This window comes from Chelonoidis abingdonii, chromosome 26 (genome assembly GCF_003597395.2).
Source record: "Chelonoidis abingdonii isolate Lonesome George chromosome 26, CheloAbing_2.0, whole genome shotgun sequence".
Classification (NCBI taxonomy): Eukaryota; Metazoa; Chordata; order Testudines; family Testudinidae; genus Chelonoidis; species Chelonoidis abingdonii.
In genome coordinates this window covers 10,515,949-10,543,025 of record NC_133794.1, presented here as the reverse complement: position 1 = coordinate 10,543,025, position 27,077 = coordinate 10,515,949, and the positions used below count along the sequence as shown (strand labels likewise).

At 62.5% G+C, this 27,077-nt stretch overlaps 2 protein-coding genes across 2 annotated transcripts in view; both read right to left on the bottom strand.

The window, feature by feature from the left end:
• The window catches only part of SHMT2 (serine hydroxymethyltransferase 2), an 11,960-nt gene extending 11,841 nt beyond the window's left edge, over positions 1-119 (bottom strand). Inside the window, exon 1 of the mRNA XM_075061248.1 lies at positions 46-119. Within this exon, the coding sequence (XP_074917349.1) occupies positions 46-78 (33 nt within the window). The 5' untranslated portion in view covers positions 79-119. The remainder of the gene's footprint in view (positions 1-45) is intronic.
• A 6,939-nt stretch (positions 120-7,058) lies between these two features.
• NXPH4 (neurexophilin 4) lies at positions 7,059-26,839 on the bottom strand. Its single transcript, XM_032785474.2, has 2 exons — positions 26,746-26,839; positions 7,059-7,926 (listed from the first exon to the last, which is right to left on the bottom strand). The coding sequence occupies exons 1-2, from the start codon at positions 26,797-26,799 to the stop codon at positions 7,183-7,185; spliced, it is 798 nt and encodes a 265-aa protein (XP_032641365.1). The 5' UTR covers positions 26,800-26,839; the 3' UTR covers positions 7,059-7,182.
• Between the last annotated feature and the right edge of the window lie 238 nt (positions 26,840-27,077).

Below are 27,077 nucleotides of genomic sequence, written 5' to 3'. Positions count from 1 at the left end.
CCCCCCCCGCCCACGCGCAAGGGGAGCTCCGCGCCCCCCACTCACCCCGGCCAGGCGGCCCAGGCAGCGCGGGAACATGCTGCTGGTGGCGGGTCCCAGGCGCTGCTCGGTGGGGCGGGTCGGCGCCCTGGCCACGGGAAACGCGTGTCCTCCTCCCCCCCCCTCTCCCGGTGCACCCTGGGGGATGTAGTTCGCGCCGGGCCTGCAGCTGAGCCCCGCCCCCCGATCGTTTATGCAAAGTGGTTAATAAGCTGATTTGCATGTTTGCAAATAAGTGGAAACCTAGCGCAGCTTAAGGGAGCAGGAGGGGGCGCGGGAGCCTTGGGAGTAGGGGGACCAGCGAGCAAGTGTGAGAAACCCGGACATTTCGGGAAGGGGGGAGAGTTGTGGGGGGGGGGAGAGTTGGAGGAGGGGTAGTTGGGGGGTAGTTGTAGGGTGGTGAAGTTGTGTGGGGGAGGGGTAGGTGTGGTGAAGGGGTAGTTGGGGGGTAGTTGTGTGTGGGGATGAAGTGTGTGTGGGAGGAGTAGGTGTGGGGGGGTTGTGGGGGAAGGGGTAGTTGGGGGTAATTGTGTGTGGGGATGAAGTGTGTGGGGGAGGGGTAGGTGTGTGGGGGAAGCGGTAGTTGTTTGGGGTGGGGTGTAGTTCTCCCATGAGTAAAGTTTAGTCACGTGTGTTTGCAGGATTGGGGCTCTTTAGACTGGAAGCTCTTGGGAGGGGCAGGGGGGTTGGGGGGGGCCTTTGTCCTCCAGTGTCAAGGGTGGCCCAGAAATTTCTCACCCAGTGCTGACCCGCAGCCCCTCTGGGGTGATGCGCAGCAGCTGGTTCACACCCACGTTTATGGAGGGTGTGTGGGCGCATTACAGGGCAGGGTGGGCCTGCCGTGCCAGGGCTCTGCACAGACACAGAGCGAGAGGGAGCCCCAGTGCCAGGCCCAGAGGTTGGCGAGCCCAGGGATCTGGCCCAGTTATCCCTTGTGCACGCCGCAGCCTGGCCCCCGGTAATGCAGCATCAAAGGGACCTTCCCCCCATGCAGCCTCCTTCCCCCCCATACAGCTTCTCCCTCTCTGATGGCTGGGAGCAGGCTGGACCGGCGGGCAAAGGGAGCAGGGCTCTGGCAGCAAAGGGGTCCAGGAGCTGCAGCCGCACAGCCGGGCAAATGGCAGAGGCAGGACAGAGACGCTGCGGGCAGCCCCTGGCGCCCCTCTGCCACAGGGCTCAGTGGTGCAGCGGGACCTAGTGGGCACAGCACACATTCACATCCCGACTGCTTGCAACAATTAAAGAGCCCAGCGCACAGTCTGCAAAATTAGGGTGTTAGCCCCAACCCTGTGGGCAGGGCCCAGCTCAGGCTGCTGCTTTCTGCCGCCCTACATACGTCGTATGTTGTCAGCTTGGTGTGCTGTTCCTCTGCACTACTCTATCCCGGAGCGTTGCTGTGTGTTGTCAAATAGCTGCCATGCTCCACCCCAGAGGCAGCTGCATTCCCAAAGTAGTTGAGCCTTCCTGGCATGGCATTGCTGCGTGACTGTTAATCAGCTGCAGTGCCCATCCCCAAAGGTGGCTGCATTTCAGTGCTGGGTGAGCGATCCTTGTGCAGCTTTGCTGTGTGGCTATGAACCAGCGGTTGCAGCCCACTCCAGAGGTGGCTGCATTTCGGTGGTGGGTAGCAGGATCACTGGGTCTCGTGATCGAATCATCCCCCACAGCGACAGAGACGCTGGGAAGGGAGAGCAATTTTAAAATCTTTTTGCAGTGGCAGCAGCACACCAGGGCCACGTGCTGTCCCCCACCCCAGGCCCAGCAAGTCCCCACCACAGGAAGAAAGGCCGAAGCCAAGACCTTTCTCCCATTGAAGAATGTTCCCTGCCCCTTCAATGTCACTCAGAGGCAGATCTGGGGTTAGAACCCCCTTGCTCTAACCACTGGACCCCACTCCCCTTCCACAGCTGAGAATAGAACCCAGGAGTCCTGGCTCCCAGCCACCACTGCCAAAGCCAATTAGACTCCACTCCCTTCCCAGAATCAGTACAGGACCCGGCTGTCCCGGCTCCCAGCCGTATTGCTCCAACCACTATATATTCCCCCTCATCTGGTCTTCCCTCCCCCGGCATCTCTCTTTGCTTTGGCTTGGGAAGCGCTAATGGAATTAAATCTAATTAAAGCAGCAACGACCTCAGACATCTGGGCCCAGGGAATTAATGGGGGGAAGCGGGAGATCGATTTTGCATGGCACATCAGCACCTCTTGCATGGCTGGGGACAGCGCCCGACGGGACCCCCACCCAGTGCCTGGGAGGAAGCTGCCAATTTATCCTGGGGCTGGTGGGGGGTGCCTGGGATGTGGGGATTCAGGCTCTCGCCAGGGTCTACCGAAGACATGGTGTAATTGTGGGGGTATGGAGGTGTCCCTAGCCAGCATGCTGCTGCTGTTGGTGCTCTCAATGCCCCCCTGCTCCCGACATCTGGGGGTGGGGTGGGCAGGCTGGCAAGCATGCACTGCATTATGAGTATTTGCTGTGTCCCGTAAGGGGCCTGAGTGCAATTAGAGCAGCTCCTAGGCTGCTCAAGCATATGGTAGGGGCTGGGTAGCTTGTTCAGCCAGGGAGCACAAAAGAGCTTACACACACACATACACACATTCCCTGGTCATTGAGCCAAGCACAGACCCAGTGTCCATGAGCCTCAGTTCCCCCCATCTGACCCCCCGTCTTACCCCTTCCAATGCAGCCTGCCAAGTGGCTGCAGCTGCCCCCAAAGCCCTGTGCAGCATGTCACAGCACACAGCCATGCCATCGATGGCCCCAGGAGGCAGACTGGTGCCCGATGCTTGCCGGGTCACTTGCCACACCCCTGAGGAACGGGCACCGGCCTCACTAGCCGCCTCGGCCTGGTGTCTCCTGCAGAGGGTGGAGTCTGCTGTTGCGCCCTGTGCTGGCCGTGGGCCTGGCGGGGGAGCTGAGCGGTAGCAGAGCCAGGCTAGCGCTCCCCAAAGCTGCCATCACTGCAAGCCAGGACGGGGACAGATCCTGTCTGGCACCGGAATCCCGGCCAGCAGCTGCACAAGGCTCCTAAACCCAGATGCTCAGAGGCATTCAGGCACCTAACTCCCACTGGCTGCTCTAGGCACAGGGCCAGGTAGGGTCGTAACACAGACAATGGGTGTGTGTCCCATTCCCCCTCACCTGCCCCAGGACAGCACTGCTCTCGGGGCAGCATTCACAGCCTGGCAGGTCAGGCAGGGCCCTGGCCAACCTCCCCCTCTCAGCTCCACTGAGACAGTCACTGCTGACAGACCAGACCTGCATGGCCACCAACCTGTGCCAAGAGGCAGCATGCTGTAGTGGTAGGAGTGGGGTCTGGGACTCAGGACTCCTGGATTCTAGCTGCGGCTCTGGAAGGGACATGGGGGTCCAGTGGGTTGGGGCGGAGGCTGGAAGCCAGGACGCCAGAGTTCTAGCCTCAGGCCTGTCACTCTCTGGCTAGGTAACATTAGACAAGGTCCAGCTTGGCTCTATGCCTCAGTTTCCCCTTTGTATCCATTGGGAAAACCAGCTAAATAACTATACGCGACCCCCTAAATTCACCCAGAAACCCCACATGGCTTTATCTGGTCTTCTGTGGGGTGGGGGGGCACCTTCCCTCTTGATCACTTCCCCTCCCCTGAAGTCCTAACTCAGACTCCCTCATCCAACATCCCCCTCGCATCCCGGCTGGAGTCAACAGGACTGCAGGGACCAAGCAGCCCTGCCCCCAATCCAGGCACCGGTTGCAGGAATTTAGTACTAAGGAGAAGCCAGAAGACACACATACCCCACACCCGCCGTTCTGCACTGGGGAGCCAGGCTACAGAGCAGAGGACAGCTGAACTAAGGAGAATCAATCGCTGGGATTTCGGAGGCGCGGAGATCCCAGGGCCCAGCGTGCCCATCCATCAGGCGCCGTGCGCTGGCAGGGTGCAGCCAACTTGCTTGTCACAGGCTGCTCCCAACATCCTCTCCCAGCTCCGCAGCCTCTGCGGCAATTCATCAAACCTAGCACCCTGGATATATGTGTGGGGGGAGAGGGGGGGACAGCTCACCGCGCGGCACGGACGGGCGCCTCTTTGCAGCTGGGCCCAGGCGCTGCCGTTGGCAGTCACTCCAGCTGATCCATCCCTGGGCTTCAGGGGCTCGCGGGCATTGGGGTCAGGAAGGAAATACTCCTCCCTGCCCTTGTGGCCCCAATTCTTCCTGCAGGACCCCCAATGTCTCCAGAACCACCCCCTCCATTCCTAAGCACCAGCCCAGCCCCTTCTCGCTTCCGGGGGGGGGGGGCGGGGGGTTGCTAATCACATTTGATTGGGGAGCTGTCAATCATACTCAATGGGAGGGGCTGAGGCTGCCAATCACAGTCCATGAGGGGGGCCAGGAACTGTCAATCACATTCAATGGGGGCAGGGGGCTGCAAATCAATTGGAGAGGGGAGCTCACTGGGCTGGCCTGGGGCTGCCAACTACACTCCACAAGGGGAGGGCAGGAGCTGTCAATCATGCTCAGTGGGGGGGCAGGGGGCTGCCACTCACACTCACGCACTGGGATGGGGGCTGGGAATCGATCACGCTCCACACCCGGAGTTTTTATTTCATTCATTTTTTTTTAATCACATTCTTCCCCTCAATTTTATTTTGTTACAAAAATATGAAGTCGTCTCAGCCCAGAGCCCCGGGGGTGGGGGGAGATTGAGCCAGAGAGGTGCTGCCCGGAGCATGGGGGGGGAGTGACTGGGGCTACAGGGTCCTGCCCCGACCCAGTGCATGGCTCAGCCCGGGGGCAGAGTGACCCCAGCTCATCCTGCGCCCCCTCAGCCCTGTGGCACCCACTTCCTCACTGAAATGCACATTTTGTGAGGAGCGATCGACAGCTGGGGAGGGGGCTCTGTCCGGAGGGTCCTTGCCGTGCTCTGCTGCCATGGCAGGCGCTGTGCCAGTCGCTGGGGGCTGGGCTGGATGGCACTGCCAGATGTGTGGGAGGGGGGAGGCTCCTGCTGAGATCCAGGGGCACATCTCAGGGAGCCGGCTGGGCCCCCTCACTCAGTGCCAGGACTGCGAAACCAAGTCCACTGCAGAGAGACCCATGGAGACACGCACCAGTGTGTGACCACCCACCGGATACACATCCAAGCAGCCCCACGTGCACAGCTGCACATCCCCACCCACACAGAGCCGCACACATGCATGGACACCCCACCTACAAGCACAGGTGCATCCACAGCTGCAAAGGAGGCAAACACACACACACAAGCACACAGACGTGTGACACACCCAACACCCCCCGTGGTCTTATTTCCCTCTGCAGGTTGTGTCACTTTAGCCGTGCTTGGGAGTCCAGCCAGGACCTGCCTTCCCCCTCGGCCTCACTGGGGTTTCAGCCCTTGGTTGGCTCCTTCCCAGCCCTGCAGGGGTCAGGGTTAGATCTAGGGGGGGTCCCTGAGCAAGGGGGAGAGCCTGGGAGCAGGTGGGAGGTCACCCCCTCCACGACTTCCCTCCCGCAGCCTGCAGGGCGTGGGGTTGCAGCTAGGCAGGGCTGGGGGCACATGGGGGAGAAAGAAATGGGGGGAGGCCCTGGTCCCCTCCCGAATAACATGCTCCCTCCCCTGTGTGAGTCACTCTGCAGCCGCAGTGGGTTGGGGGGGGGCACGGCTCCAGGGGAGCAAAGGGAGAGCAGCACCGGGGGTGCAGCGCTGGGCAGGCATCGTCCCGTCATCCCCGGGGCCGGCTCCTGGCCCAGCCACGCAGATCGCTGCACAGCTGGGTGAAGGCGGGACACAGGGCTGACAGCTCTCACTACGGCCCTGGCCCCCGAGCCCCCAGGAGCAGCCGGGGGGCAGGTTGGCTCGGCCCAGACAATGGCTGGCAAAGGTACCCGGCTGCGCTGGGCCCTGAGCCATCGATCCGTACACCCCCCCCATCAGTGATACATTTACACACGCACCCCTGCCAATCACACGCCAGCCAACACCCCCATGACTGATACATTTACACATGCACCCCCCCGCTGTCATGGATACATTTATACACACACCCCACAGTCACTGATACGTTTACAGACACACCCCCATTATCACTGAGACATTTACACACACACACACACACCACATCCCACAATCACACGCCAGCCAACACTCCCCACTCACTGAGACATTTACACACGCACACACACACACACATCACACCACCATCACCCGCCAGCCAACACTCCCCACTCACGATACCATTTACACACACACACACACACACACACACACACACACACACACACACCACCAATCACAGGCCAGCCAACACTCCCCACTCACTGATACATTTACACATGCACCCCCCCGCTGTCATGGATACATTTATACACACACCCCGACGTCACTGATACATTTACACACGCACCCCCCCGATGTCATGGATACATTTACAGACACACATCCCGACGTCACTGATACATTTACACACACACACCCCCGATGTCATGGATACATTTACAGACACACATCCCGATGTCACTGATACATTTACACACGCATACACACACCAATCACATGCCAACACCCCCCTCTCTCACTGATACATTTACAGACACACGCCCCAATATCACTCATACATTTACACACACACACGCCAATCACACACCAGCCAGCACCCCCGATATCACTGACACATTTACACACGCAGCCCCAATGTCATGGATACATTTACACATGCACTCCCCACCATTCACACTCCAGCCAACACCCCCCATATCACTGATACATTTACACGCACAACCCCCGCCTGCTGATTTGAACCCCTGGGAACGTGTCACTCGCTGGCCCTGTGCAGCCCCTGGCCCTCGTCCCCCCATTTCCCCGCAAGAATGGGGACGACCAGCTCCGGCTCTGCTGCTCGCTTGTCCCCCCGCCCATCCGTCCACCACGGTTCGAGGGGAGCCGGCTGCGTCCACCCGGCCTGGCCAGGTCCTGGGCGGTTCCGCAGGCCAGTAGCTGATGGAGCAAAGTGTCCGGTCCCCAAAGGGGCTCGCCCCAGCGTCCACGGCACCCCCTTCTCCGCGCAGCTTGGAGAAGCCCATCCTCCAACCCCACCAGGGCGAGGCAGGGTCCTTCCCCACCCCTCAGCTGCTGTGCGAGCTGGGTTTTTATTTGGGGGGGAGGGGGGAGCTCAGCCGAAGTAGGGGCGGTCGTGCTGGAAGTTGTAATCGGGGCAGACCTTCTGCACCAGCTTGTAGTCAAAGCTACAGAAGGAGACGAAGATGCAGATGACTTTGAAGGGCTTGGCGCACAGCCAGGCGGCGTGGCTCTGCGTGTGCTCGGTGAAGCACACCTTGGCCGGGTCGTAGAGGCAGGGCTTGTTCTTCCGGGCCCGGTTGGTCTTCTCGTACTCCACGTGGCAGTTGAAGGCCCGGGGCTCCTTGGCCTCGGGCAGGGTGGCCTGCTGGAGCTCGGGGGCCGGCGGGGGGCCCAGCACGTCAAACTCCACCACCTTGCCCGGGGGCACGATGCTGACGGAGACGTTGCCCAGGCTGGAGGAGTTGTGCCGGAAGTAGACGCTGAAGGTGCCGTTGACGTGGTCCACGATCTTGCCCGTCACCAGGAGGCTGAACTTGAGCGTCTTGATGTTGAAGTAGAAGTCGCCCCAGCCGAAGATCTTCCGGGCCCGGCCCATCTTGAGCGAGGGCTTGCGCTGGACCCACTGGCCTGGGGGCTCGGCGCCCGTCTGGTTCCTAGGCCAGGCCCAGGGGCTCAGGGCGCCAGCCTTGGCCTTCGAGGGCTCCCCAGAGAACAGCCGGGCCGGGGTCAGGGGCGGAGGCTTCAAGGCACCGGGCGGGAGAGTCTTGAGGAGCCCCGAGGTGCCCAGCTCCAGGTAGCCCAAGGTTTTGGTTATGTGGCCTTCCATGCAGACCACCTGTGGGGGGCAGAGAGAGGGGGGCAGTGAGTCACCACAACCCTGCCCCCACCCCGTGTGCCCACAGCCCTGCCTGCCCCCCAACCCGTGTCCAAGTCCCTGTGCCCCCTGCCCTGCCCCTCTGTGCCCCGCTCCGCAGCACAGCCCTGCCCTGCCCCCTCAAACCCTGCCAAACTCCCGAGTCAGCCAGGCTCAGTGCCAAGCCTAGGAGGGTCCCTTGGAACCGGGCCCGGTAGCGCCAGAACCAGCACAAAGGCTCTCCGGCCCCAACAGCCGTGTCCGCGGGGTCTGAGCCCCGGGGAGGGAGCTCCGGTGCACCGAGGCGCAGCAACGGCTGGTTTTACGATAGCACCTGAACGCAGGTTCCAAAGCTCGTGGAGCTCACGTGAACACGCCCGCACGCCCGTGTACGCTCACACACATGCTTTCACCCAAACACATTCACATGAACACGCCCATACGCCCGTGCACACACACACACACACTCTCTCACCCAAACACACACACGAATACCCCACCCGTGTGCCCACACACACGTTCTCACCTAAACATACACATGAACACGCCCGCACGCCCGTGTACACCCAAACACACTCATATGAACACACCCATGCACACTCACGAACACTCTCACCCACACTCACACGAACACACCTGCCCGCACACACACACGCTCTCACCCAAACACACACATGAACACGTCCACCCATGCACACGTACACACTCTCACCCAAACACACTCACATGAACACTTCCATACGCCCGTGCACACATACAGACACATGCATGCTCTCACCCAAACACACACACGAACATGCCCACCCGCACACACATGCTCTCACCTAAACACACACACATGAACACGCCCGCACACCCATGTACACCCAAACACTCACATGAACATGCCCACTTACGCACACTCTCACCCATACTCACACGAACACACCTGCCCACGCACACACACACGCTCTCACCCAAACACACACATGAACACGTCCACCCGCGCACACATACACACACACCCAAACACACACACGAACACGCCCACCCGCGCACGCACACACACGCTCTAACCTAAACACACACACACGAAACATGCCCGCACACCTGTGTACACCCAAACACACTCACATGAACACATCCGCACACTCACGCACACTCTCACCCAAACAAACACACCTGCCCACACACACACACGCTCTCACCCAAACACACACATGAACATGCCCATCCGCGCGCTCACAGGCGGCTGAGCTGAGCGGCAGGTGGGGACGTGCTGCAGACAGGAGGCGGTGGGTGTCATTCACAGGTACAGGGAGCAGGCAGGGAGCCTCATTAAACTTCTGCCCAGGCGATGACTAAACGCAACAGGCAATTTACCAGCCTGGGCCAAGGCGGCCCTGGGGATTTCCAGGCCAAGCCCATCCCTGGGGCAAGGTCGGGGCGATTCTGCTGGGAGCCCTGCTGGTCCCTTCCCAGCACCCTGCCCGTCCCTCGGGGGGGAAGGAGGGTGGCACCGGGCACCATCTTGGCAGGACAGTTTTCAGGCAGTTTCTAACTAAATAAAACTGGAACCTGGCAGCTCCTTGGCACCCACGCTGGCAGGTTCATTAGCACCTGTGCTGGCATGTTCCAGCCCCATTAAAATGCAGGTGGGTGGGCAGGGGCAGGGGAGCCCAGCACCACCTCCCTGGGAAGCCTAATTATATTATACGGAGCCTCTGATCTGCAGCCGAAATTACAGGGCCCCCGCTGGGCCAATTGCTGCAGATCGTGCCCCCTGGGGAGACGCCGGGCAGGGCCGCTGGAATGTCCCACGCCCACAGCTTCTGCTGAGCTGGCAGAGCCTGGGCCACGGCCTCCCCCGTCCCTTAAACCCAGGCCAGGGGCCCTTGGAACAAGCTGCCACTGGAAAGCACCGCCCAAGACGAGCCCCCGCCTTCCCTGGGCGGTGGCTCTTGTCCCAGGGACTCCAGACACCTTGCAAAGATCCCCCCTGCACACACACTCCCAGCGGGCTGGGGCGTATGGCTCCCCTGCGTTGTCACAGGGAAACTGAGGTACGCAGCCAGTGGGGAATTTCTCCCAGGGGTGGTGTTGGTAGAGGTAGAAATAGAACCCAGGAGTCCTGACACACACCACCTCCCCCTTCTACTCTGCTGCCACCCTTCGACTCCACTCCTCCCTTCCAGGGCTGGGAATGGAACCCAGGAGTCCTGGCCACAGACCTGACTTCCAAGAAGGGGCAAATGGGTGGGAGGGGGAGGCTGGGAATCAGGACTCCGGGGTTCTGTTCCCCTGCGGTTAAAAGGGGCCGTTTCTAAGCTCCTTCAGCCCCACCGAACGGCGGCTGAAAGGAATGACATACAAGCCGTATCCAGCTGAAATGCAGCCACCTCTGGGGCGGAATACGCCCGCTGGCTAACAGCAAATGGCCAGGTGGTTTGGGACAGGAAGTGAAGGGGGCTGTCGGTACGTGCAGTGCAGCGTGTCCCCTAGAAGGTGTCAGGAAGGGATCGTGCCAGGTGCCGGACACGCATCCCTGCCCCAAAGAGCTTCCGGTCTCCGTTTGCCTGCGAGATCAGGCCCCGTCTCCTGCACTCGGCTCATCCACCACCTTTGCGCCGGCTGCTGGATTTACCCAGCCGTGCTCCCCATCGCTCAACTCTACCTACTTACCCCCCCATCCCGGCCTGCGCTGGCTGCAGTTTCTCAGAGCTGTCTCCCTATTTATCACTCCCCCCCCCGCTCCCCCTGCAGCTGGTCTCCACCCGGTGTGTCTCAGCTGCGCTCTGGTGGCTTTTGATCACAGCTTGGCCCAGCCTCGTCAATCACTGTCACTTTCCGGTGCTGCCGCGTGGCAGGTTTTTATGCTCAGCTCCAGCCGACCTGGTTTCCCAGGCAAACGAAGTTGGCGGGGGGGGGGGGGGGCGGTTCGGAGGCAGGGGGCTGAGGAGCTGGTGTGGGAAGATCGGGGGGGGCAGCGTGTGGGTTGGGGATCGGGCTGTCCCAGGAAACTAATGCAATCTGGCCAGGGACAAGGCTAATGACACAGGCAGAATGAACTTGTCAGGTCTCAGTCCAGCTCCCAGGCCCCAGGGGGTTTGAAGCCCAGGAGCTGGGGGTTGTGGTGTGGGGGCTAATTGGCCTGGTCCTTGGTTACCCCATTCCTGTCCCTGGCTGGGGGGTGAGGGGTATTTCAAGCCACCTTTACGCTCTCTGCAATCTAGGCCCTGCCCAGTCCCCGGCCCCCATTAGAGCAGCCTCAGGGCTGCGCTAACCGATGTGCTGCTCCCCACAGCCCCCTTTGAATGGTGGGAGGAAGAGGTGTGGGGTAAGGCCAGAGCTGCACAGAGGGACCTGGAGTTGGGTGCCAGGGCCGTCTCTGCCTATGTACTCAGGACAGCACCCCCAGCCCCTCTCCCTGCCAAGCCGGGGGGCTGGCTGGGGACGCCCTGGAACGGCTCCTGTTCCTTTCTGCCTCCCTGGTGGCTGCTGTGAAATCCAAGTCCCCAGCCACGGGGTTAGCCGGCGAAGCACCACCCGGGCTGGGATTCGTCACTTGATCCCCCAGCACCAGGCTTGCTGAGCTCAGCTCAGCTGACGTGCCGCATCTCAGCCACTCCCGGGTGGGGGCTGGCTCTGGGTGCCAAGGGGTGTGTGTGTGAAGCAGCGCGGTGCCAGCCTGGCACAACACCTGGCAGTGGGGGTGGGGGGGTACCTGGTACCTGGGAAAGCCAGTGACCTTCCCAGCAGGCGGCCCCTCGAGGGCACAGGGCGAGCCGTTCCCACCTGGCAGTGCCCAGAGGTCTGATGGGACGCGATGGGTCCTCACCCAGCCTGCCCCGTGGGTGGGGGGAAATCCAAGCAGCCCCCAAGCTCCCAGCTGTGCTACCGTTCTCCGGGGTCTCCGACGGCCCCCTGCTTATGGGACAGACAGCACCAGCGCCTCTTGAGGAGCTGGGTCTGATCCAGGTCCCCCCACACACACACACACCTGGGCCAGCCCTTCAACCCCCCTCCAGCCGCCTGCCTCCCTTCCCACCCGCCAATCTTTCTCTGAACACGATCAGCCTTATCTATATTTCAATGCAGCTTCAAAGCTGGGCGTCTGAGCCGGCAGGAGCCGGAGCCCCAGCGCGGGCAGGAGGTGAGGAGGCAAAGGGGGACCCCCCAGGAGAGAGTGAGACCTTGGGGGAAGATCGAGAGAGATGGGGGGAGGGAACGACGGCGGTCATGTCAGTCACCCCCCCTCCATTATCCATTATCTCCCATCTGCCTCCCAGCCCAGTGCCTGCCCACGGTTATTAATCCTGCAGCTCATACATATTGATTGGGACCCCCCCGCCCCCGTCGAATCCTGCCAGGGGGAAGGGGCAGCCTCCCGCGCAGTGCAGGAAATTACCAGGAAATGAGCCCGACCAAGATGCTGCCCGTGATCGCCTCCCTCACCCCCCCACCAGCTGCACCTTCCGCGGGGCTGGGTACCCCTGAGCCCCCAGGGCTCTCTGCCACGGATGCACCAGCAGTGGGGGGCAAATGAGCCATGTGCAGGGTGGAGCAGGGGAAAGGCCTTCCCACTGCCCTCACCCCAGCCGAAGGGGCAGTTAAAGCCAGTTTGGCCCCCTCTCACCGGCAGAGCTGCGGGTGGGGGAAGAGATCGGGGCTGGGATAACAGGGGCTGTGGGTCGGGAATGAGGGGCACTGGCAGAGCTGGGCGAGGGGGGGAGATAGCAGCTTTGCCAGCTCCCAGTCAGCGCCCCCCTTGCCAGCGCCGGGAATCCCAAAGCAGGGCAGGTTTGGCAGCCCGCCAGCGCCATCAATTGGGGGGGGGGACAGTGCAGGGGTGGTGGGGCCCCACTGTGCAAATACCTGGGGGCAACAGCCCAGAGCTTAAACACCCCACGGCCCCCGACTGGAGTGAGTGGGGCTCCTGGGGGGGCACAGAGCCCCTGGGGCCATGGGGGGAGCACGAAGCATGTCATCCAAGGCCTGACGGAGCCGGGAGGGGGGGAGCAGCATTTATAGACTCAGTTTGACTTGTCTATGGGGCAGGGGGGGACAGCACCAGGCAGGCCAACTGGGGCACCGGGGGGGGGGGGGAGATTCTGCACCTGCCGGGCCCCTGTCTCAGCTGGTCCTGCCCCCATTAGCACGCGGAGATTAACTGGCATTTGTGAGCGACACTCCTCAGGGCCCCCCCCCAGCGCGGACCCAGCCAGGCCAGGGGTGAGCAGCAAACAAGGGACCGGTGACAGGTCCCATTAATCTCGGCCGGGGAGGGCACGGAGCCAGTGCTAACGCCGGACACCGAGCTGAGCCAGGTGCATCCGTCAGGCCCTGACAAGCTGAGATGGGGGGGGGGGCTGTGAGTGACAGGCCTGGGAAGGTGATCTGTGCCAGCGGGAGTCAGGCCTGTGGGCCGGAGTGAGGGGCACCTTTTGCAGAGCTGGGGGTAGGGGGAGCCGCAGGGCTGGGCTAGCAGGGGCTGCGGGTCGGGAGTGAGGGGCACCGGCAGAGATGGGGGTGGGGACCAGGGCTGGGCTAGGCGGGGCTGGTGGGCAGGAGTGAGGGCACCGCCAGAGCTGGGGTGGGGAGCCCAGGGCTGGGCTTAGCAGGGCTGCACGGTCAGGAGTGAGGGGCACCGGCAGAGCTGGGGGTGGGGGGAGCCCAGGCTGGGCATGCAGGGGCTGCACGCGGAATCAGGGATGGCCTAGTCCCTGCGCTGCCAAGGGGAACCCAGCCCCCCCCCTCTTCGCACTGCCAGGAATCGCGCCCCCCAACGCTGGCAAGGGACGCATCCCTCCCTCCTTCATGCTGCCAGGATTCAGCACCCAGCACTGCCAGGGACCAGCCCTCCCTCCCCCGTGCTGCCAGGGACCAGCCCCCCTCCCCTCCTTGCGCTGCCAGGAATCACAACCCTGCCCTCACGCTGCCAGGGACCAGCGCCCCCCCGTGCTGCCAGGGAGCAGCCCCCCACCTTCACGCTGCCAGGGACGGCTGAAGGAGCTTGGAACAAATGGAGCCCAGTGGAGCTGGCCAGACGGCTGAAGGTCGAGAGTGGGGGGAAGGAGGACGAGGACAGATGGTGCCAGGCGTGGGGGGGGCAGGTGGAGTGGGGCAGGAATGAGAGGCTGGGGGGTACCAGGCAGATGGGGGCAGAGAACAGGAGCAGAGCAGACGGGGGGCAGCCCCCATCACTAGGGTGTAACGATCCCCCCCCGCCCCCCGAGGTCCCACGGAGGCCGGCTGACGAGAGCCCAACCCCCAGGATCCCGCTGCCCCCCACCTGCCCGGGCCCCTCGCGCCCACACCAAGCTCAAAGGCGTTTGAAAGACACAGCCCGTGGCCGAGGTGCAGGCCGGCTGTTCGGTGCCCCCCGCGGACGCTGGCACATGCCAGCTCTGCTGCCTCCTCTCCGCTCGCTGCTCCTGTGTCAGCTGCCAGCTCCCGGCTCCCCCGTGCCCGTGGCCCCAGTAACGGGTCTCTGGGGCAAGAGGCAAATTGCCCGATGCAGTTTCGTCTCCCCCACACCAATGTCTGCATCACACTCAGGGTACAGAAGGGAGTTGGGGAACGGACATGGGGCCTTTCTCCTCCGGGGGGACCAGCTCCAATCTGCTCCCAGGGCAGGGGGCTGGCTGGCTTGGGGGGCAGAGAACGGGGCACGGGGCCTTTCCCCTCCAGCGGGCGCCGACTCCGATCTGGCCCCACGGTAGGGGACTCACTGTTGCAGGGGGGCAGGGAATGGGACCTTTCCCCTCTAGGGAGCGCTGGCTCCGATCTACTCCCAGGGCAGGGGGCTGGCTGGCTTGGGGGGCAGGGAATGAGGCAGGGGTCCTGTCCCCTCTAGGAGGCACCAGCGTCACCAAGGACCTGTTAGTCCAGGCCCCTGCCCCATTTACTAAGATGGCCATGGGTGGGGTCAGGGTGCCAGACTTGCGCCCCCGCCACCGGTGCCACCTACTCAGTGGGGAGCTGCCCCAGCCCAGCCGCCCTCCACCACTCGGCTTGAGGAGCAACTGCCTTGGCTGGCAGGAGCTGTACCATCTGCGCCCCCACCCCCAGCGGGCCGCTCACGGAGGCCCAGCCGGGCTGTCTGCCACCCCTGGCCCTGCCAGCCACGGACACCCCAGCACCCCAACCACCATCCATCCCCCATCTCCCTTCCCTGCCCCGCCCCGCCCCCCTCCAGCTCCCGCTAACCCCGCAGCCGGCGCGGCTGTTGCATTAAGGCACCCAGCTAATAAATATTTCATGGCCCGGAGGTTCGTCTTTCGGTTCTTTCTCCCTGACGTGCGTCTCCTGCCTTCCCTTTGCGAGAGCGTGGGGGGGGGGAGATGCGCTTCGGGGACAGAGAACCTCCCCCCGGAGTGGGGCGCGAACCAGGAGCCAGAGAAGCTGATGGGGGGGAGGCCAGTGACAATGATCCAGACCCAGGAGGCTCATGAATCCCCCCGAATGAAGGGCCGCAGGGAGCCAAGCGGGGACGTGACGGGGGGGGGGAGCCTGATGAGGCCAAGATGAAATTGAATCTCGCTCTCAGAGGCGCCGCATTAAAAACGTCCCCTCCAGCGGTGCAGGAGACGGGGAAGGGGGGTGGTGAAGAGCCCAGAGCCCTGGTTAAATTGGCCCCTCGGCTGGGTTATTTAAGGGGGATTCAGCCAATTGCCCAGGCCAGGCTGGGAGACCCGGGGAACGGGGGCGTCTGCTTGTGGGGCTGGGGCGGACTGGCCCTACACACGCCCCGGGGGAGCCCTCGGCGGGGGGAGCAGCTTGGTCCCTGCAGCCTCTCCACCACGGCGGCTGTTTGTAGGCCGGGGGGGACGGGACTGGCCCCACGCACGCCTGGGGGAGCCCTCGGCGGGGGGAGCAGCTCGGTCTCTGCAGCCTCTCCATCACGGCGGCTGTTTATAGGCCGGGGGGCGGGACTGGCCCCGCGCACACCCCGGGGGTGCCCTCGGCGGGGGGAGCAGCTCGGTCCCTGCAGCCTCTCCACCACAGCGGCTGTTTGCAGGGCAGGGACCATTACACTGGGTGTACGATGGTGGCACCTGGAGGCCCCCAGTGGAGATCGGGGCTCGTGGCAACAGTCCTTGCCCCCTGGAGCTCGCAGACTGAACAGACAAAGGGCGGGGGAAACTGAGGCATGGGGGGGCTTGGCAGAGGTCCATGGTGGAGCCAGGAAAAGAACCCAGGAGTCCTGACTCCCAGCCCAGAGCCCCACCCTCTAGGCTGAGAACTGCTTACATAGGTGCCTGGGTCTTGTCCCCGCCCCACAGATCTGGACTGCAGGTGGGAGGCAACAGGTTCCAGGCCCCAGCCCAAGGGTGGCCCCGGCTTCAAGGGGCAGTGAACATGTTGCGGGGGGGGCTACGCAAACGGCCGCTTGGTGCCCCAGGCAGAGCTTTGCCCAAGGGTCCGTGGCCCTGCCCCCGCCCCCTCTGAGCTCACAGCCCCTCCCCTATGACATCACAGACAATCCTATGGGGAACGGACGTGATGTCAGAGGCTCAAAGGGCAGGAGGGGGGGCTCCCCTATGATGTCACAGCGCTGCCCTCCGCTGGCTGGAATCAACTGCTCGGGGGCATGTGTCATGGTCCCTACACTGCTAATGGTTGATGGAGATTCTCCTTTAGCTCGGGGCTGGTGCGTCTGGAGCAGGCAGTGCTGAGTTCTAGCCGCACTCATGCCATCGTCAGCCCTGGGTAGGTCTGAGAAATGGGGAGCTGTGGGTCGGGAGTGAGGGGCATCGGCAGAGCTGCATGTCGGGAGCCCAGGGCTGGGCTAGCAGGGGGCTGCAGGTTGGGAGTGAGGGGCACAGGCAGAGAATCCCTTAGCCCCAGGGGACAGTCAAGCTCCAATCTGCCCCGTGCCGGCTCTGCCCTCAGAGAGCTGCGGCTTGGCAGGTTATTAAGACTTGTGATGATCCAGCGTGCGAGCGCAGCCAGAGCGTGACCCGTCTCCCCCTGGCCTGGCCACGAGTGGCTTGTCGAGGGCTTTGATCTGGGCTGAGTCAATCCCTCCCTGTGCTGCCCGGAGAAAAGCCAGATGCAGCCTTGTGGGGTGGGGGAAGGGGGAGCCAGGATGCCTGGGTTCTTTCTCCAGTGGGGTCTAGTGCTTAGAGCACCAGGGGCAGAGAGTCAGGAGCCCGGGTTCTGCTCCTTCCTCTAAGAGTCACTTCCCCTGCCCCACCCCCACCAGCCGTGCCTCAGTTTCCCCCATCTCTAAACCAGGGAGAATACAATTTCCCTGGGCATGACTCAGAAAGGGAGTGAGGGGTTTCACCCAGCAGGGGTGGGGTGCTGCCCTGCTCCCCTCCCCCCCCCCGCCCCCACAGCCAGGAGCACACGAAGGCACCGGTCCAGCTTGTCCGTTGCAAGCAAAGTTTTCCCTGCAGCCAGAAAACTGTGGAACAACCCAGGCGACCCCCCGCCAGGCCCCCTCCCAGACCCACCATTTCACTTTATTATCGCAATAAATGTAGCCATAAAAGTGGCAAGTATCATATACTTGCGGAGATCAGTTCGAATGCGCAATGGAAATGTAATTTCGAGTGTGGCCGGGAAATTTTATAAGATCTTATCAGGTAGGATCATAAATTGCATTTCAAAGTTCCCGTCCCCCACACTCGGCATGGCCTGATTGGTATTAAAAGGGATTCCGCACGCACTTAAGGTCAGATGGTGAATGAAAAATGAGGGGGGGGGGAATTGCAGGGGAATATGATCCCCCCCGGTGCAAATCCTCTTCTCCCCTTTGCAAACTGCCACCTCGTCTGTTACAGTCCCAGGCTCCCCCTACACCCTGCGGGTGCCCCTCACTCCCGACCCACAGCCCACGCTATCCCAGGCCTGCCCCCCCCGCAGCGCTGCCAGTGCCCCTCATTCCCAACATGCAGCCCCCGCTAGCCCAGCCCTGCCCCCCCCCCAGCTCCCGAACAACCAAAAGCCCCTTTTCAAGCCCCTCCAGGCTGTGACAGTTTATTTACAGCAGGTGAGAGGACACGTCTGCCCCCCCGCACCCCCCATCCCCGGGGGACGAAGGAGGACAGAGGCTGGGATTAAAAGCCTGCGGTGAGGAATCGGCACTGGCAGAGACAATCAAGGCTCTGGCGTCTGGGGGATAATTTGTTTCATGTGCAAGTGTCGCCGGGCAAGGATTACCTGCCCCGCGTGGCTCCCGGCCTGATCTGTCTATCAGCGGAGCCCTCCCCACATGGAGGGGAAGGGGGGGAGTCCTCCTCCTCGGCGCCCCCTGGGGTGGGGGGCCCCGAGGGGGAGGTGGGGTGTTATCATGGGTCCCTCTGTGTTTTGGAGGCATGTGGGTGCAGAGGGAGAGGTGGGGTTATGGGGGTGCAGGGGGCTATCTTGGCAGCACCCCATGCCCGCAGGATAGGGGTGGAGGTGCAGAGGACTAAGGGGGTGCAGGGGGTTAACTTTGCAGCCCCCATGGCCCCAGGATAGGGGTGGGGGAGCAGGGCAGTGTGGGGGTGCAGGGGGTTACCTTTGCAGCCCTCATGGCCCCCGGATAGGGGTGGGAGTGCAGGGTGATATGGGGGTTCAGGGGGTTAAGTAATGGATCAGCAGGCGCTGTCGCAGTGGCAAGGAATGGGATGTAATAGGGGGGTCTCCTTCCATTTCTGTAGCATCTCCCCAGCTCCCCAAGATCCCAGAGCACCTGGCAGGTGGGAGTGGGGGGTCTCCTGGGCACAAAGTGGCACGGTAATGGGCCGGGAAGGGCCCAAGGGGGACGGGGAGAGGCTGTGGCTAATGGCACCAGGATCAGCATCCAGCTCTGCCCCCAACTCCCACTCCCCAGGCCTCAAGCTTCCCCACCTGTAAAACGGGGATGAAGACCTCCCAGCCCGGCTGTCCTGGGGGCACATAAAACCCGCACAGGCAGATGTTCTGCTGCATGAAGAAATTAAACAGTATTTGTCTGCTGTGGCGGCAGCCGATGCCAGCTTAGCTGCCTGGGACGGGCACCCGGGCACCACGCCAGCCAGGGATCGACACCCCCAGGCTGGGTGCTCGCTCCCAGAACGGCTTTTCCGCCCAGCCATCGGGTGCGGGATGGGGGGTGTGTGTTTGATTCTTTCTGTCTCATCCGTCCAGCTGGCTGGAGGGGACGTTTCATCTTTGCCGGGTCGTTTCTCCGTGCACTGGAGCAGGGGCCGCGTTGCCGACACGAAGCCGATTGCTGCCCGGGGGCCGATCCTGACCTCTCGAGCGGCTGCGGGCTCCCTGGCAACTGGGATTGGCCCCGGTGGGAGAGACGCAGATGCAGTGGGGCTGACACCTGTCGTCAAACGCGACCCGCAGCCCACTGCCCGGCCAGCCCCAACTCCTCCGTCGACGCCCCTCAATGCTGACCTGCAGCCCCGACTCCCCCGCTGACACCCCTCAATCCTGCCCCATAGCTCCCCGCCCCACCAACCCCAACTCCCCCACCGACACCCCTCAATCCTGCCCCGCCAGCCCCAATTCCCCCGTCGACGCCCCTCAATCCTGACCCGCAGCCCACTGCCCCGCCAGCCCCGACTCCCCCACTGACACCCCTCAATCCTGCCCCGCCAGCCCCGATTCCCCCGCTGACACTCCTCAATCCTGACCCACAATCTCCTGCCTAGCCAGCCCCGACTCCCCCATCGATGCCCCTCAATCCTGCCCGATCCCCCACTTGACTCCCTCAATCTGGCCCCACAGCCCCCTGCCCAGCAGCCCCAACTCCCCATCGATGCCTACATCCTGCACCCGACTCCCCATTGACCTCCCCTCAGTCATGACCACAGCCCTGTCCAGCGCCAGCCCCGACTCCCCATGACGCCCCTCAAATCTGACCCACAGCCCCCCTGCCCCCGCCCAGCCCAGACTCCCCGTCGAGCCTCAATCTGCCCCGCCAGCCCGACTCACCCCGCTGACACCCTCAATCCTGACCCATAGCCCCTGCCAGGCAGCCCCGACTCCCGCAACACCCCTTGAACCCGACCTCACAGCTCCCTGCCTCACAGCTGGGCTCCCTACCTCAGCTCTGCTAACACCTTCACACAAAGCAGCCATGATGTGAAAACAGCCCGGTTGATACCGGGGTGCCCTGGGGTGGCACGTCAGTCCTCTGGCTGTCAATCAAGTGGTGCAGCACGCTGGCACACCGCTGCCGGCACACCCACCCACCTCGCACCAAGGGAATGAGGGGAGCGGGGGGGGGGGAGACAGACACCAGCTCACTCGGAATATCGTTGTGACAAACCCACGTCCGTTGCGATGTTTCGTTAACCCCGTGTTCAACGAGGGCTCTGGGGGCCAGGCTGGGCGATCCTGCTGCACATAACAACACTTCTCCTGACAGCCGCCCCTGCCTGCAGATACTGTGGGCCACACGCTCGGGCAAGGTCGGGGAGGGACCCTGAGCCATGGGACCAGGCAGTTCTACTCCCAGCTCCACCTTCTTGCCTCCCACTCGACCTCACCAACCCCCATCTGCCGGCGCACGGTGCTGCACAAACAGCTGGAGCGGCTGTGTCCAGAGTGGGAGGATGGGGAATGGTGGCGCACGGCTCCTCTGCTGGTCTGAGCAGGAGACATGGGCCTCAGCGGGGGGGCTTGCCATGGCCCCGCGATTAAATGGCACTCCAAGGGGCGCAGGGAGCTGAACAATCAGAAATCCCGAGGCATCTTGACATGAGCTGAGCTCACCCGCGCAGGCTGCCCCGGATTAACGCCACATCCAGATTCAATGTGGAGGGGGTGTATTTCCATAATTGAGGGGGAAGGAGCAGGTCTAGTGGTAGACTGAGGGGGGCTGGGTCCGCCTCCTGGTGTTCTTTCCCGGCTCTGGGAGGGAAGGGTGTTGCGAGCAACCAAGGCTAGGGCTGGAAATCGGAGGTCTCAGGAGTTACACGCTCACTCTAAAACCAGGCCCCTGGGGCATCGCTAATTCCTCATGCAGAGTGGAGTCAAGTCATCCGTGGCAGAGCAGGAATGGAACCCAGGAGTCCTGGCTCCCAGCCCCGCTGCTCTAACAACAGCCCGCCCTCCGCGCTCTCCGTCTAGTTCACACGCATGGCCAGACTAGGCGGTTTACGTCATCAGGCCCAACCACAGTGGGGGGTGGTCTCCAAGGGGCGCAGCATCTGCTAGAGAGGGCCCTTGGCAGCCCCCAGAGCTGATGAGCCGCCAGGGCCCTCGGCTGACCTACAGGGGCAATCAGGGAAAAGGAGCGAAAGGGGGATGAACTGGGTGTTTCCAGGAGCTCCTGGGCCCAGCTGGGCACCCGCAGTCCGTGAGCTGCCAGGGCGGGCTGCAGCCAGGGCTGGGGTTAGGCTCCGGTGGGCAGGCTCCTCGTTGTCCTAGGTGCGCCCACAACCACCCGCTGTCTTGCACTTCCCTGCCCCTGGGGGAGGCATCACTCCAGGACGAGTGGGGAATGTTCTCAACGTTGTCTCTGCATCGCGGTGTGTGTGCCTCATTCCCTCTGGCGACTCGTAGCTAGGTGATTGCAGAATAAGGTGCATGCGACCCTAGAGGGCAGGGTACGCCGACGGGCTGCCGAGAAGGCCGACACCCTGTAGCCGGCAAGGGTGGTAACTGACGGGCCCCCTGCACTGCAAGGATCAGCCGGACGTGCTGGAGAACAGACCAGGTGCCCTGCTGGCCCGGGAAAGAGACAAAGCCGGGGGCGGGGGGGCAGCTGGAAGGGGTCAGTCTCCTGGGCTGGGACTCGGGGGGAGGCCCCTGGGCTCTGCCCCTCCCCCCCAATGCACTTTGCTGAGTGTCCCTGGTGGGTGCTAACCAGCCCTGTCCTACGCTGGGTTCCCGGTGACTAACAATCTGCCTGTCACCCGCTGCCTGGGGGTCCCTGCAGGCCGCGAGGGAGGGGGGGCAGGGCCCTTGGGGGGCATGTCAGGTTCCCCCAGGGGAGCTCACGGCGTGACCGAGTCAGACCCATGAGGCGCCGAAGCCGAGCCGGTTCCTTGCCCGGGGGGAGTGAGCCCTGAGGGGAGACCCCGTCCCAGAGTCCTGGGCGGCTGTATCCGGATCCTGAGCCTGCAACTCCGTGACAACCCCCATTTTGTAGAGGGGGAAACTGAGGCACAGCGGGGGGAAGGGACGCGCTGGAGGCTGCACTGCTAGTCACCAGCAGCGATTAGGACACAGCCAGACCACCCGGTTCCCAAGCCACCCTCTGCTCTCACCACTACCCCCACCCCTTTCTAGAGCCGGGGATAGAACCCAGGAGTCCTGGCTCCCCTCTCCCCCAGCTCTGACCTACATGCTCCATTCTCCAGCCAGCCGAACTCGCAGGCCGCAAATCCTCCTGGAACCGAGGTGCGAGGAGGGTGTGGGATGCCCAGCAGCCAGCAGGAAGTGTGACCTGGAGACACCACGGCTCCGCCCTGAGGGGGTCAAGCCCCAATCTGACTAGCCTGTCCTCCTCCCCCCACGAACTGATTTATCTCAGGCCAGGCCCAGACTGTCACATCCAAACTCTTTTCTGCCTATCACCCGCTGCCAAAAACAAAACGAAATGTTCCCGGCAGAGGTCCTTCCCGGGACACAGGCGTCCGGGCAAGTTGGAGGAAGCGGGGTGGTCTGCAGGCCTGAAGCCGAGGAAATATCTCCTATCCGCTGCTCCCCAAGAACTTCCCCTCTGCACTGCCCCCTCTCTGGGCATGAGAGTCATTCCTGGGACCAGCAGCTCCCCATAAGAATCGGGGTCCCCCCAGGCCCCCACAAGAGACACCCCCTGCCGGGGAGGGGTCTCCCTAAAGCCAAATTCTGCTTCCGCTGGGGCTGGGGCACTCCCTGGGGCTCGTCTGATCCAGGGGTTCCCCAGACACAGCCTCCCCCACAACCCATTGGCCCTGAACGCGTCACTAACACGGTAGCTGCAGATCCAGGAGCCCGGCTGTCTGGCAAATCGCCCCCAACCGCGGGAGACTTTGGAGAGCCCCGTCCCCCAAATGACACTGGTAGCCATGGCTATAGGTTGCCCTCCCCAGCTCTGGGCAAGGCCCCCTCCGCTGTTCCCCAAGGCACTTCCAGGCACTGGGAGGAAAACATCAGCTGTTTGTTTGCAATCTGCTCTCCTCCCAGCCACCCCCCGAGACTGAGTTCGAGACCTGGCACCTTGATACCATGCAACCCTCCCTCCCCCCGCCAAGCCAGCGGCCCCTCAACCTCACCACTTGCCAGGTATTCAATGTTCCTTGCCACGCTGGGCCCGGCCGGGGGCTCATTGGCAGGGGCCTGAATCGCTCAGCGCCGGAGGAGCTTCTGCAAATAAAACCGAATCCTGAGGCCAAGCAGGGGAAATTCCCTCTCCCGACAATGCACCAGGGAGGGGCCAGGAGTCCAGCGTCACCAGCCCCCACTTCGCCCCTCACAAGCTGCCCAACTTTAGCCCGTTTCACAGCAAAGAATTGGGCGACAGGCGACTTGCCCAATGGCACAGAGGGAGAATGAACCCGGGTCATCCCCCCCCACCCCCGCCAGATAACTTCCCCAATCAGGACCCGCCTGGGGGTTCAGCTGAGAGATTGTCGGGGGTCCAGCCATGCCATGGGGGTGGGAGGTGAAACCCACAGCGGCGAACCACCAACTGCCCCACCCTGTACATTTCATGCCGGCTGGTTGGTTTGCACCAAAATCCTTCCCCTTCCCCCCAGCAGAGCCCCTGGGGCATGAAGCGTTGAACAGCTCCTGACCCGCTAGAGGTGGCACCCTGTGGTTTTGCAGGATCATGGCGAGATGCATCGCCAGGCACTACAAACCCTGCACGCACACCCCCGGCCATGCCCCTGTTTTTTAAGCTTCACGACAAAGGCCCAGGTAAGAGGGGGCTGGGGGCCTAGGGCGGCAGATCTGGAGGCGTGGGGCTGAGAGCATCACACACACACTTCCCTTCTGCAGGATCACGCTTCGCCAACCGATCACACCAAAATCCACTGGCTTCTGCCTTCCCTCAATGTGGAGGAAAATCAGAAGAAAATCCGGCCCTGCTCCTCATCGGATCCAAACAAACCCGCTGGTCTCGGGGGGGAGAGACTCCGTCTCCAAGTTAGCTGGACGAGGCGGGCGGGTGGTGAGCCCCTTCCCACCCCCGAAATCCAAAGGCAGCGCAGCCGGGCTGCTGGTCACGCTAACCTTGGGCGAGCAGAAGTGACTGAGACGTGAAAAGTAAAAGTGGATCGCCATGAAATCAGATTCTCCCCACCCTGCGGTTTAATGAGCCCAACACATTCCCCCCCCACCCCCATTATAACACAGCAAAAATAAAAGACAGGGGGGGGAAATAACCCACCAAGCAAAACCTCTTAAATCCCGATTTGCAGGCACTGAGTGTTGCATCGCCAGTTACCTGTGAAAGGACTATTACAAACACGCCGGCAAAGGAATATGCCGCAGCTAGCCGAGGACGAAATCAAAAATTTATTAACCCTTTTGGAAGCTCTTGCCCGGCAGGGGGGGAAAATTCGGCTGTTCCCAATGTCCAGGCTGTGGGAGTGGCAAGTTGGTTTTCTGATTATTTATTACACTTTGTCGGGAAGACGGGACCGAAAGGCGCGACACCCAGGAGCGCAGGCGGGGCCAAGGCTAGGAGTTCTTGGCAATTGTTTAATCACACTTGGCTTTAAGTGCTTTTCCGCTCGTGCGAATTTACACGGGGCTTGACTGGGGATTCATGGGGAGCACGGCCAAGGGGGCAGCCTCCGTCCTGCCTAACTCCGACACCAGCTGTGGCTACGGCCCAACGCTTTCCTTGGCTAGGTCGGATTTCCATTACATCCGTGTCAATCCAAATTTAACTCAACAGCGTCGCTCCGGATTGACACTAGCAGCGGAACTGGAGCCAGGGTTCTCTGAGGAGACAGTGCGTCAGGATGGGAGACGGGTTTTCCCTAGGGCGGGGGTGGGATTTTGCCAGTGAGAGAAGGGGTGGAAACTGATTCGTGGTGTGTTACAGGCGATGCTCGGCCCTATGCGTACGCAGGCACCAGAACCCTCCAAACACCCCCCAACCCATCCGCCAGCACAATGCGGAGCAGCCCCAGTTCCCCCCAGCCCAGGCTCCGGCTCACCCCCCTCCCCCAGGCAGGGGACAAACTTGAGAACTGAAGCCGCGTCGGGAAGCGAAGTCTGCACGGGGAGCAGGAATCGCTAATCGGGGGCTCGTCAGTCTAACGAGAGCCAGCAGCTGGAAGTGGAAGCCAGACAAATTAATGCTGAATGTTAACACCCCCGGTTCGTCTACACTGTAAAAAGCCATTTCCCGCTGCAGGTTTCGGAGCCTGAGCTCCAGCCACCGTGCTGGCGTCAGTCTCATCCCATGACCCCTGAGCCCCGTGTCCGCTGACAGCCCCCTGCCCCCTTGGTTACTCGGGGCCGCAGGCAGATTTGGACTTTCATGCGGCATAGACATACCCAGAGGGTAAATTAACCACGGGGACAACTTCCCAAGGGCTGTGATGAATCCTCCAGCACTGGCAGATTTTTCAGTCAATGCTGGACGTCTTCGACATCTGCTCGGGTTCAAACAAGAAGGAATTCGGGGCCGGCCTCCGGCCTGCGCCGAACTGTGGCTCAGCCTAGAGAACCGCAGCAAATAGGTAATCAACATACCCGCTCCCACCAGCCAGATACCACCCCACGGGGGGGCGCATGCGCTAAATGCTGGAACAAGGCTTGTGGGGAATAACCCAGCCACGGGGAGAGGAGAGGTGGGGAACAGCTGGGTGAATGGTTCTCCCACGGAGCCCTGCTTGGAGCCCCATGTACTGGAGACTGTGCCATGTGCACCAGATGCACACGCATTGTGTGCTGCACACATGCATCGTGCATCACATACATGCATCATGTACCAGATGCACACACATCATGCATCACGCACTTGCATCATGTACCAGACGCACACACATCGTGCACCATGCGCTGTGTACCAGACGCACAAGCATCGTGCGCCGTGCACATTCATTGTGCATCGCACACATACGTGCACAGTTAGAATGACCACGGCCATTGCGGGGAGCTCCCTGGTGCTAATTTCCAGCCTCAGGCTCCAGAGCAGGACAGTGGGAGCCCGGTTCAGCCTTGGGCAGCCAGCGCCACCTGCCCTGCCCAGCCGGGTGCATGTGGGTGTCTCTGTGGGCTTTGCCCAGCCCTGCGAGGCTGCCATGACCTGGCAGACGCGTACCCAAGCAGCGGGGGCGGGAGGAGACAGCCAGAGGTGCCACCCTGGCTATATTTAAAGGATTCGCACGCCCAGACGAGTCTCTCAAGTCCTGTCCCCTTTGGCAGCTGCCAGACGGTTCTTTTGGCTGCTTTACAATCGGTCCCCCCCCCCCGAAAAATCGCCCGTTTGGGGTATTATGGGAACACTTCCAAAGCGACAGGGTCTCATTGCCACAGCAAATCAGCCGCCCAGGGACTGAGAGACGCAGCCCCCCCCGCAAAGCATTCAGTTCCCCGATTGCAGGTACCTTTCTCCACCCCACTTCTGCAATCCAACCCCACCCCCCGTGCCCACTCGCCCTCCAGCCCACAGCCACCCCCTTAACTCTGCCCCCTGCCTCGCCCCAGCCTCCCCCCCCACAGCCTGTGGGGTCAGGGTAAGCGAGCGCAAAGTTTGGGGGGGCACAGCGATCATTCCCTGCCCCCCCAGTAGCACCCCCCGTTTAAAAACCACCCTGCAGGCGCAAACACTGCCCCCCCCCCGAGCAACTTCACTTTTCCACGGGGTATTTCTGCTACCACCTCCCGCCCGCAGCAACGTGTCCACCCCCTGCAGCCCCTCTGCGCCCCCCGGCCGGTCCGTACCTTCAGCAGCAGCCAGTGGCTGAAGATCGCGGGCAGGCAGCGCAGCAGCTTCATGGTGGAGGGAGAAACCCTCCGCCAGCATCGGGAGCGGGGCAGGGCGAGCTCGGGGACCGGGGGGACAGCTCAGACCGGGGGGGCCGAGCCTGCAGCGGCGCCGGCGGAGGCAGCAGAAGTTTGGCTCCGCAGTTCTCGGGCAGCGCAGCGCAGGCTGGTGCGGGGCACAGCGCAGCTTCCCCGCCGAAGGGAGGGCGGGGGGGGGCCGGAACTTGGGGCCAGCCCCTTAATTCCCCAGCCCGCCAATCCCAGCCCGCCCCCACCCCCCCGGCCGGGCT

Coding starts and splice junctions, on each gene's coding strand:
- NXPH4 (XM_032785474.2), bottom strand. CDS start 26,799: ATGAAGCTGCTGCGCTGCCTGCCCGCGATCTTCAGCCACTGGCTGCTG. Junction 7,927..26,745: donor GCCACTGGCTGCTGCTGAAG/GTACGGACCGGC, acceptor TGCCCCCCACAG/GTGGTCTGCATGGAAGGCCA.